The 12,520-nt window shown below is 46.0% G+C and overlaps 1 protein-coding gene across 1 annotated transcript in view; it reads right to left on the bottom strand.

The window, feature by feature from the left end:
- UNC13D (unc-13 homolog D) overlaps positions 1–12,520 on the bottom strand; it is a 178,079-nt gene that overhangs the window by 122,817 nt on the left and 42,742 nt on the right. The window contains exons 5-8 of the mRNA XM_040331480.1: positions 11,500–11,559; positions 9,078–9,144; positions 6,560–6,752; positions 2,714–2,758 (exon numbers count right to left, since the gene is read on the bottom strand). Of these exons, the coding sequence (XP_040187414.1) occupies positions 2,714–2,758; positions 6,560–6,752; positions 9,078–9,144; positions 11,500–11,559 (365 nt within the window). The remainder of the gene's footprint in view (positions 1–2,713; positions 2,759–6,559; positions 6,753–9,077; positions 9,145–11,499; positions 11,560–12,520) is intronic.

Here is a 12,520-nt window from a genome sequence, read left to right as displayed (position 1 = left end):
TAGGACACTTACCTGTCCTGAAGTCCAGCGCTGATCGCAGCAGAGCACGAGCGATCGCTCGTCTCTCTCTGCTGCTCCCCCCGCCATCCACGCTGAGGGAACCAGGAAGTGAAGCGCTGCGGCTTCACTGCCCGGTTCCCTACGGCGCATGCGCGAGTCGCGCTGCGCCCGCCGATTGGCTCACACGCTGTGTGCTGGGAGCCGAGTGTTCCCAGCACACAACGAGCGACAGACGGGAAGTCAGAAATACCCGTCTTTTTTCCGTAGCGTGTGGCCGGAAGTGGGTGAAAATACCTGTCTTTAGACAGGTATCTGCACCCCCCTCCCCCCTGAAAGGTGTCAAATGTGACATCGGAGGGGGGGAGGGTTCCGATCAGCGGGACTCCACTTTAGGGTGGAGAACCGCTTTAATACAGGAGGAATCAGAGGACCCTGTTTGTTAGAGCTTACAATCTGAGGCCTCGTACACACGACCGAACGTGTCTGCTGAAACTGGTCCGCGGACCAGTTTCCGCGGACATGTTCGGTCGTCTGTACGGCCGACCGGTCAATTTTCCGGCGGATCGGACAGGTTTCCAGCGGACAAATGTTTCTTAGCATGCTAAGAAACATGTCCGCTGGAAGCCTGTCCGTCGGACATGTTCGGTCGTCTGTACGACTCACCGGACATGTACGCTCGGCCGAAAGCCCTCGCATGCGTCGAAGTGATTCGACGCATGCGTGGAAGCATTGACCTTCCAGGGTCGCGCACGTCGCTGCGTCATCGTCGCGGCCACGTCACCGCGTTCGCTGTCCGCGGGAAATTTGGTCTGATGGTGTGTACAGCCATCAGACCAAAATCAGCCAGCAGACATGTCCGATGAAAACGGTCCGCGGTCCGTCGTGTGTATGAGGCCTAAAAGATAGAGTCAAGAGATACAAAGGGTAATAATTGTGGGGGGTGAGCTGATGGAGAATTCTGGAGGTGGGGGGCAGGATAGGACTCTCTGGAGAGGAGGGTTTCAGTGATTTTCTAAAACTGGACAGAGTAGGAGATAGCCAGACGGATTGGGGTAGGGAATTCCAGAGGATGTGAGAGAGGCTCTGGAGAAGTCCTGAAGGTGAGCATGTGAAGAGGCGACAAGGCATCTAAGAGCCGGTTCACACTGGGGTGGCACGACTTCGGGGGCGACTCGGCAAGGCGTCCTGAAGACGACTTTAGAGGCGACTTGCAAAATGACTTCTGTATAGAAGTCAATGCAAGTCGCCCCCGAAGTCGTACAAGAACCTTTTTCTAAGTCGGAGCGACTTGCGTCGCTCCTATTAGAACGGTTCTATTGAATAGAATGGGACGCGACTTGTCAGGTGGCTGAGTCGCCTGACGAGTCGCCCCAGTGTGAACCGGCTCTAAAGAGCAGGAGGTCTAGGGAGGAGTTAAAGGGACACCAAAGATCATTTTTTTTTTTTTTTTTAAATAACAAACATGTTATACTTACCTCCACTGTGCAGCTCGTTTTGCACAGAGTGGCCCCGAACCTGGTCTTCTGGGGTCCCTCAGCGGCTGTCTCGGGTCCTCCCCACAAGAACTAACCACCTTAATGCAAGCTTGCATGGTGGTTAGTTCTTGCAGGTGCGCTCCAGTGATACAGCCAGCGGCTATAGCCGCTCACTGTATCACTCGTCCCCGCTCCCCGGGGGGCCGCGTCATTGGATGTGATTGACAGCAGCGTGAGCCAATGGCTGCGCTGCTTTCAATCAACCAAATGAGCCTAGAAGCCGGCCGAGAAGCCTGCGCGTTCACAGCGTGGTACTTTCAAGGGGTCAGGTAAGTAAACGGGGGGGGGGGCTTGGGGGGGCGCTAATCCACAGATGTTTTTTCACCTTAATGCATAGAATGCATTAAAGCGGATGTGCCATGGGAAAAAAATATTAAAAGCCAGCAGCTACAAATACTGCAGCTGCTGACTTTTAATATTAGGACACTTACCTGTCCTGGAGTCCAGCGCCGATCGCAGCAGAGGACGAGCGATCGCTCGTCTCTCTGCTGCTCCCCCCGCCATCCACGCTGAGGGAACCAGGAAGTGAAGCGCTGCGGCTTCACTGCCCGGTTCCCTACGGCGCATGCGCGAGTCGCGCCGCGCCCGCCGATTGGCTCCCGCTGTGTGCTGGGAGCCGAGTGTTCCAAGCACACAACGGGGGGGCGACGGGATGTGACGGAATGCCCGTCTTTTGCCCGGTATCTGCACCCCCCTCCCCCCTGAAAGGTGTCAAATGTGACACCGGAGGGGGGGAGGGTTCCGATCAGCGGGACTCCACTTTAGGGTGGAGAACCGCTTTAAGGTGAAAAAACTTTTACCTTTACAACCCCTTTATAAGGACGATTAGGTTGGTGTTTTAAGACCAGGTTAGAGTTGTAGTTGGGGGCAGAGTTGTGGATGGCTTTGTAAGTTGTTGTTCGTATTCTGAATTTAATTTGTTGGGTGAGCGTAAGTCAATCGAGGGATTGGCAGAGAGGGGTAGCAGACACTGAGTGGTTGGTAAGGTGGATGGGTCTGACAGCAGCATTCATGATGGACTGAAGGGGGGAAAGCCTATGTAAAGATAATCCAATGAGGATGGAGTTGCAGTAGTCGAGGCAAGAGATGACCATGGAGTAGACTAGGAGCTTTGTGGTGCCATTGGTTAGGAAGGGGAGAATCGTTTGCATATAATGCATGTATGCGCTTTTGCTTACCACATATCCATAGTAAATTTTGCATTTTCATTGTCTTCTACTTCCCTAAAACACATTTTGATAGGGAAACAGATTTAGTTGAGTTATTCTACATACATATAAATCTTACTTTCCTAATATTCATCCTGTCAGGACACACCAAATCAATAATAAAAAAAACCCACATAAGATAAGATAGAAAGAAGTAAACAAAGCAAAGAAAAATATAACATTATGTGTAACTATGCCCGTATAATTACAGATTAATAACAATATCATGTCTCTTGTCACTCGTAAGGATTGAAGAGGACAAGTTTTCAAATTGAAAAATACAGTATTTGGTTTCAGCCATTCTTGTGAGTCTATGACTTCACTTCCCACTATTTTAGGGAGTCATATTGTTGCATTCCCCATTTTTTAACAGAAGATCAAATTTAAAATATTTCTAGGTCTGGTTCTGCAGAATTTTCATACTGAGAATCTATAAAGATCAAAGACAATCCTCCAAGAGTGGATGTCATTTTTCATAGTTGTCAGAAGTGTGAGCCTTCAAATCAGCACTTATAGCAGAACTTTATGCACTTTTTTTTTTGTTCCGCCCATCTGGCTCCTCCTCCCACTTTCAACAAATTGCAGATTTTTTCTTTATAGTGGGGATTTTTTTTCACAACCAGTGCTTCTACATTTCTGGCCTAGACCATGATGACCCTCTCCCCGCCTGAAGCCTCCTGGGATGCCCATGTCATGGATCCGAGAAGACTTCGGGGCTGTGTACAATCCCACTGCAAAGGGGCAGGGCACCATCGTCAGGAGGCGAGCTGCTAGGACCCGAAAGAAACAGCCATCCTTCCGTGTATAATCCCACTGCACATGTACAGTCAATCATCCTCAGGAGGCCAGTGCAGGACCTAAATATGTGGCAGCTTTTGGCAGATGTCATCAGGACAATGCTGGATTTGCTGGGTGGGTATGGTATTTCATCTCACACCAGCAAACCAGGTAAGTTAGGGTTAACATTAAAATGAACCCTGGGGTAGTAAAGTTCCCCTTTAAAGAGATATTGTCACCTTGCCATGTAAGGCATAGTGACAGGGTTGGCACACTTTCCCATAGTCCCCTTAAGCCTCTTGCACACTGCAGGTCGAAAAAGCTCAGTATAGCATTTAAAGAAAACGGAAAATCTGCGGCCCTGGTCAGTATTTTGTGCCAGTACGCGCATATGTGCACAAATAGACGCATTTGAGCATAACTAGTATGAATTATTTTTTTCTAGGAAGGTACAGTAATACCTTTGATTACGAGCATTATTAGTTCCGGAAGAATGCTTGTAATCCAAAGCACTTGTATATCAAAGCGAGTTTCCCTATAGGAAATAATGGAAACTCAGATAACCAGATTCCACAGCCACTGCTTGTTTATGCAGTACCGCATGTGGCCAGAGGTGCGGGGGCGCCAGAGACACTCGGAAGACACTTTCCGAATGTCTCTGAGGGTCTTCAAGCGTCACAGGCGCCCCACACCTCTGGCCAAATGCGGTACTGCACACCCCAGAGGCTTCGGGATTTAAACAAAAATTGTTTGTATTGCGAAACGCTCGTAAACCGCGTTACTCGCACTCGGAGGTTCCACCGTATTGTGCATGTGAATGTGTGAACGTGCATTTACGTGCAAATACGTGCAAATTTGTGAAAAACAAACACCTGAAATTATGCTAAAAAAAGCTCAAACATCAGTACCGTGTGCAAGAGGCCTTATACTTACCTTACTAGCGCTCCCTCACTCTTCCACCACCAGCAAGAATACACAGCATTTGCATGCATTGGGGAGCATGTGACCTGTGACAATGCTCAAGACTAGATTCTAATCGCTATGATTAAGCACCAGTGAGAGCGGTGTAAAAAGCGTTAGTGTTATCCTGTTTTGTATGGATTGAGTCTTCAATGAAGGAATTTTCTTGGAGTGCGGCTATTCGAATCCATTTTTGCTCATACGCTTGGCCTGAGTACTGTTGCATGACCAAGGTCATTGACATTGATCACAGTGGAGGAAGGAGCAGTGGAGGAGCACTGGTAAGGTAAGTATAACTTGGTCAGAAGGGGGGCTTTGAATAGAAACTTGAAGCATGAGAAGATTTCATTAGCAAGCTGATGATGTTTCTTTAACGTAGACTATATAACCAAAAGTATTGGGACGCCTGCCTTTACACACTCATGAACTTTAATCCCAGTCTTAGTCTATAGGGTTAAATATTGAGTAGGCCCACCCTTTGCAGCTATAACAGCTTCAACCCTTCTGGGAAGGCTGTCCACAAGGTTTAGGAGTGTGTCTATGAGAATGTTTGACCATTCTTCCAGAAGAACATTTGTGAGGTCAGGCACTGATGACTTCTGGAAGAAGGGTCAAACATTTCCATAGACACACTCCTAAACCTTGTGGACAGACATCCCTGAAAATTTGACTCTGTTATAGTTGTAAAGGGTGGGCCAACTCAATATTGAACCCTATGGACCATGGGTGCTCAACCTGTGGCTCTCCAGCTGTTGCAAAACTACAAGTCCCATCATGCCTCTGCTTTTGGGAGTCATGCTTGTAACTGTCAGCCTTGCAATGCCTCATGGAACTTGTAGTTCTGCAACAGCTGGAGAGCCACAGGTTGAGCACCCATGCTATGGACCAATGCCCGGTACACACGATCCGATTATCGGACAGATGATCGTCTGGTTTTTTTTTTAATGCTAATCTCACGTCGAATCTGATGAGCTTACTAAAGTCACGAAAATTCTCGTACGGCAGAATAAAAAATCGGAAGTGATGTCATATGTTGTAATGCATTTGTATTGCATTTTCGAACGACAGCTGTACTGATTAAAACGAAAATCGTACGATCTGGCATTGTACGAAAAAAATTTCCATGCATGTCTGATAGAATAAAATCTGATGAACTGTCCTGATCGGCTCTTGAAAGCTCTGTACTAACGATCCGATTATCGTACGATCGTTTCAAAAGCGTAATTTTTCGTAAGATTTTCGGATCGTGTGTACGGGGCTTTAGACTGGGATGCCATTAAAGTTCATGTGCGTGTAAAGGCAGGCGTCCCAATCCTTTTGGTACTATAGGGTATATCATATTTTCAATTACAATTGTAATTTACAGCCATGTGATTTTTCTTTTCAGCTCTCAGTTCTGAAAATATTAGTTGGTGTGGCAAACAATTGTTATATGTTAGTTGACTGGGACATTGGGTTGCAATAACCCAACTGTAGGAGGAAGAGGAGTATCATGGATCAAAACTCATATATCCGAATATACTCCATCACTTTGAAATTTGCTTTCTTATATGAGGGTTGTCTTTAATGGAAGATTCTGCATGCTCTCTACATCTCAAGTTTTCCCTTGCAGAGTGTTGCTGTATAAAAAAAATCGTATTTTAATTCATAAATCCATCTAATACTAATGCCTAGTACACACGATCGGTTTTCCCGACGGTCAAAAGACCGCCGGGAAAACAGAGTGGAAAACTGGGAACCGGCTCGGTCCCTTTTCCCCTGTACACACGGCCGGTTTTCCCGACAGGAAAACTGCCAGGAGAACTTTGGTCGGAAAAACCGGCCGTGTGTATGCTCCTTTACAGGGTCTCCCATAGGAAAACTGTGGGGGAAAAACGCTGCGATTCGCGGCGAGAAAAAAGAGAACACGTTCTCATTTTTTAAACCACAGTTTTTCTGTTGGGAAAACTGCTAAGGAGCATACACAGGTCCGGTTTTCCTGGCCAAAGGAAAACACAGCAGTTTTCCAGACGGGAAAAACGATCGTGTGTACTAGGCATAAACTTTTAAAAAGTGACCCCATACAACAGATATACCTACATTATGAAAGTTTCATCCCATACAGGATTTAAGGTCTGAAGTTTGACTTGCGTCCTATGTGTCTGATCCTCTGGAAGGGTGTTCCGGACCACAGCTTTCTGCTTTTGTTTCTTGTCAGGATTTGAACTGATATCTATGGTGTGATTGTCTGGCCGACTCTCAATTCCCAGAAGACAGTAGGGATCACTAAAACCTTCAAGAAAATGAACCGATATAACATTAAAAATGAATCCATGATATAAAATTCACTAAAATATAACATCAATCAAAGAGTAAACAAAAGAAAATAAAGAAATTCCTCAACAATTCAAAGGATTAATAATATATAGTATATTGAAGCCTAAGGCCCCTTTCACACTTGTACAAGTCGTATTGCAAAGTCGCATGACAAGTCGTTCCCCATGATTTCCAATGACAACCATTCATATTAGCTACTTTGGTCCGTCTTTGATCCTACTTCAGCCCATTGAATATCTCTGAAGTCGGATCGCCGTCTTAACTGATCCGACTTTGGCATGCGACTTGTGCTCTGATGATCTTGAAGGGGAACTCCAAGTCAAATAAAAAAGGGCATGGGTTCCCCCTCCAAGAGCATACCAGGCCCTTTGTTCTGGTATGGATTTTAAGGGGAACCCCCATGCCGAAATAACTGTGTGGGGCCCCCCAAAATCCATACCAGACCCTTACCAGAGCACACAGCCAGGCAGGTCAGGAAAGGGGGTTTGGACGAGCGAGCTCCCCCCTCCTGAACTGTACCAGGCCACATGCCCTCAACATGGGGGGTGGGTGCTTTGAGGCAGGGGGCCCTGCACCCCCCCACCCCAAAGCACTTTATCCCAATGTTGATGAGGACAAGGGCCTCTTCCCGACAACCCTGGCCATTGGTTGTCGGGGTCTGCGGGCGGGGAGCTTATAGGAATCTGGAAGCCCCCTTTAACAAGGGGGCCCCCAGATTACGGCACCCCACCCTATGTACATTGTACCCCTACCCATTCACCTAAAAAAATGTGTCAAAAATAAAACGCAGTACACAGGTTTTTAAAGTAATTTATTAAGCAGCTCCGGTATCTCTTCCGACTTTTTCTCCCCTCTCTGGGTATTCTGTCTCCTCCGCTGATTTCTTCTGCCTCTGTCAGTTTTTTTCCCCTCCCCACTGATGTCTTCTAGCTCCCTCCGATTCTTCTCCCTCTGTCCTCTGTCTTCTCGCTCTTTTGCCCGGTCTTCTCCGCTGTCTTCTCTCTCTGTTCTTCTTCCGAGGTTGACTCGATGCTCTCTCCCTCTCTAATGCTGGGTGCCCTGGGCGGTGACATCATAAGGAGTGGTGCTCCAGATGTCATCGGTAACCCCGCCCCATGCCAATATCAGGCCCCGTACACACGACCGAGTTTCTCGGCAGAATTCAGCCAGAAACCTCGGTCGGAGCTGAATTCTGCCGAGAAACCCGGCCGTGTGTACACTTTCGGCCGAGGAAGACGACGAGGACCTCGGCGAGGAAATAGAGAACATGGTTCTCTATTTCCTCGTTGTTCAATGGGAAATTTCGACTCGCCGAGATCCTCGGCGGCTTCACAAGGAACTCGACGGGCAAAACGATGTGTTTTACCCGTCGAGTTCCTCGGACGTGTGTACGGGGCCTAAGTAGTGGCACACCGCGCACCCAGCATTAGAGCGGGAGAGAGCAGCAGGGGGTCATGACTCGATGCTCTCTCCCTCTCTAATGCTGGGTGCCCTGGGATGTGACATCATAAGGAGTGGTGCTCCAGATGTCATCGGTAACCCCGCCCCATGCCAATATAAGTAGTGGCACACCGCGCACCCAGCATTAGAGAGGGAGAAGACAGCAGAGAAGACAGGGCAAAAGAGCGAGAAGACAGCGGAGAAGACCCGGCAGAGGCAGCGGACAGAAGGAGAAGAACCGGAGAGGGCACAGGGTCATTAATTGTTAGGACACAAGTGACCGCTAGCATCCTAGCAACCATGGATGTGTGCAGCCTGGTCATATTTGGTCAAACAAATCAGCCAGCATCCCTGGCTCAATTTATTACATTCAACTGCCTGCTGAGGAATCCCTCAGTCGGCAATTAATGGAACCAGAATGTTTCATAGGTTGCTAGGACACCACTGACTACCGGCATCATAGCAACCATGAGCACTGAGTGGGAAGCCGTCAATCATTTAGTGAAGACAGTAATACTGCCAATACAGAATGACACAGTCCATTTAGCTCCCCTGTTTGCTAGAGTTCGAGGTGAACCCTGTATAGCCCCAAACTGAGACCTCATCCCTAGTTGTCACCTCATAACAGGAAGTTACTGAATAGATATCTTCATAGCAAGATCACAAAGTTTTATTTTAATGAAAGCTGCAGATTTAAAACTACAATAAAAATGCTGTAGAAATAATTTTTACGTGGTAGAGCTAATATGAGGTTTTAGGGATCGGGGTTCAATATACTTTAATTTGCTCAGTGCACAATTTACAGACAAATGTATAAAGTGATATATAAATATTCTCTTACCACTAACATCCTTCCCAAGAATTCCTTTTGCTTGTTTGACGGTAACTTTCACACAGAAAATTGGTGGCTGAAAACAAAAGGTGTGGAGTCTCAGAATCATCTCATTTACACCACACATGCTTGACCTGACTTTTCTCTAAGGCCTCGTACACACGACAGAGTTTCTCGGCAGAATTCACCGAGAAACTCGGTCAAAACCCGGATTCTGCCGAGAAACTCTGTCGTCTGTACAGTTTTGGCTCGATGGAGCCGCCGAGGAACTCGACGAGAAAATAGAGAACATGTTCTCTATTTTCTCGTTGTTCTCGTTGTTCTATGGGAGAAGGCGGCCCGCCGAGCTCCTCGGCGGCTTCATCCCAAAACTCGACGAGGAACTCGACGTGCCAAGCACGTCGAGTTCCTCTGTCGTGTGTACGAGGCCTCACAGTATACCTGACTGCACAGATTTCAGAGATCATAATGCAATCATCACCAATTAAAGTCTAACTTCATATAGCTTAGCTTAGTGTCAACTTTACCTAAAGCGGAGTTCCACCCCAAAGTGGAACTTACACTTATCTAATCCCTCCTCCCTCCAGTGCCGTATGGCACTTTTCAGGGGGGGGGAGTGGGTACCCTGCCCTCACTTCCGTGGGACCCTGACGTGGTGAGGTACATCAGAAGTTTGGCCCACATTCTCCTTCCACTTTTCCCTGCTGCCCTGCTCCTGCATGTGCAGTACGCAACGTCACTCCAGCTGATATGTTGATCAGCTGGCGTGGCGTCAATACGGCACATGCGCAGATCATCAGAGTCGGTATCTGACGATCTGCTAAGTGCCGAGAGAGAAGGAAATTGTCAGATTCTGCCTTACTGTTGCAGGGCGGGTTTTAGCTGTATTGCGTGTTTTCTGTCTGTTGAGCGGTGGCTTGAGTTTGTTAAACACCAGGTTTTTGCTATGTCTAAGGGCAGGTTAAAACACACATAAAACCCGCCCTTTGAGCCACATGCCGCCATGCAATAGCGAGGCAAAATCTGACAATTGCATTCTCTTTCGGCGCTTAGCAGATCATCGGATACTGAGGCCCCATACACACGAGAGAATTTATCCGCGGATACGGTCCAGCGGACCGTTTCCACGGATAAATCCTCTCAAAGATTTCCGCAGATTTCGATGCGATGGAGTGTACACACCATCGCATTGAAATCCGCGCGGAAATCCTCTGGCGATGACGTGTCGCGCCGTCGCCGCGATTATGACGCGGCGACGGGCGCGACGCTGTCATATAAGGAATTCCACGCATGCGTCAAATCATTACGACGCGTGCGGGGAATCCCTTTGGACGAATGGATCCGGTAAGTCTGTACAGACGAGCGGATCCATCCGTTGGAATGGATTCCAGCAGATGGATTTGTTGTGCATCACAGCAAATATCCGATCTGCTGGAATCCATCCCAGAGGAGATTTCTCCGCGAAAACAGATCCGCTGGCGTGTACACACCATAGGATCTATCCGCAGAAACCCATTTGCTGGGATTTATCTGCGGATGGATTCTATCGTGTGTACGGGGCCTAACTCTGATGATCTGTGAATGTGCCATGTTGACATCACGCCAGCTGATCAATAGGTTATGACTTGTCATGTGATTTTACTTGTCAAATCACATGACAAGTCGCTCCAATGTGAACAAGGACAAAACCTGCTGTTGCAGAAAAGTACAGAGAGTAAATCGAGTACAATGTCTAACTGACAACATATCTTTTTCCTGACTGTCATTGGGATTCCAGTTCTGTGTAATGTACTGCAATGTAGGGCGGAAGGGTCTACATCCTGAAGTTTTTTCTGCATACCTCTTATAATTCCTTCTTGATTTCTGGCAGGGAAAATAATCAAATAGATCTTAGATCACCAGATTACCGACAAAAGGGAGTGGACTGGTGAAGCTATACCAGGTTGAAAAACTGAAACTCTAAAGGTGGCCCTAAATGGATCGAAATTTTGATCCATGTGTGGCCACTGCCAGTCAACAGAAGTCAATCTATCAGTTGACTTCTGTTGAACAGATCTGTTTAAAAAAAGTTGCTTGATCAGCAGCTGCAGCCAACGGCTGCAGCACTGATCTGTGTAATCTGACAGCAGAGGATACAATAGTCAGGTGGAGATTATGCCCCAAACGACCTTAAAAGTGTGGATGAAGGAATTGGTTCAGATTTTTTCCTTGCCTGCTGGCTGAAGGACAAAACTGAGCCATGTATGGTCAGCATAAGAAGGTAGACTGTTTCCACTGTGTGTATCACATTACTCTTCTGACGGGATCACCCTGTACAATGAAAATACCTATGTGTTATCACCATTGTGTTTTATAGATACAAATGTAATGTCTAAATGAACTGTACTTTGTACTGCTACAAATACAGCCTTCAATATTATGCTGCGGGTACCTCAAGGCCTTTAACACTTTTGAGGATGGCTTTATGCTCTTCTGGATCCATGTTGAAGGCCTGTAAGAAACAAAGTATTACCACAACTACCAAAATATGCAATGGGCTCTGTAATGCTGCTGATGACTTTTTTTATTATTATTATTATACATGTGCAATTTTTTTCGTTGCAAATTCATTTTTTTACCGAATTACGACAAATTTGTTAATTCGGCAATATCCCGTTTAAAGCAGGAACAAAGATTGTCTCTGGACAGCCGCACTCTGAACAAATTGTAGCCTTTTATTAAAAGAAGGACAGCACTACAAGTCACAGCAAAAAAAATAAAACCTGACTGCTGACACGTTTCGCACTGAAACTAGTGCTTAGTCATAGCGTCAGTAGTCAGGTTTTCTTTTATTTTGCTGTGACTTGTAGTGCTGTCCAGAGACAATCTTTGTTCCTGCTTTGCTAAGTGCATTGCCTGCACCTGAGTTGTCTGCAACGGAGGATATTCATCTGGGTTCCCAATATCCCGTTTAACACATTTTTACGAATATTCAAAAATCTGAAATAACTAACTAATAATAACTTAACTATTACTAACTATTAAAATTTGGCTGTTAGTGAACGTAACGAATACAAATTTATCCGAAGTTACGAATTATCCGAAATAACAAATGCCGTATCTGAACGAATAGAATGTAACAAATTAATATTAATAAATAACAATAATAATTAATAATAAAAACTTTGTATTATTATTTATTAATAATTTGTTCCGTTCCACTTGTTTAGAAGCGGCATTCATTATTTCAGGTAATTTGTAAACTTCAGATAAATTTGTATGCGTTGCGTTCACTAAAAATTCCAATACCTATAAGTTAATAGTTCGTTATTATTAGTTAGTTAGTTAGTTATTATTTAGAATTTTCGGATTCTTTCTTTCAAATTTTCTTTCTCATTTTTTGGATTTTTTAATTTACGAATTTTTTAATTTACAAATTGCGATCATAACGATCCAAAAATAAAACAAACAAA

The sequence above is a fragment of the Rana temporaria genome, chromosome 12, assembly GCF_905171775.1.
Source record: "Rana temporaria chromosome 12, aRanTem1.1, whole genome shotgun sequence".
NCBI lineage: Eukaryota > Metazoa > Chordata > Amphibia > Anura > Ranidae > Rana > Rana temporaria.
This window is presented reverse-complemented; position numbering and strand designations above follow the sequence as displayed.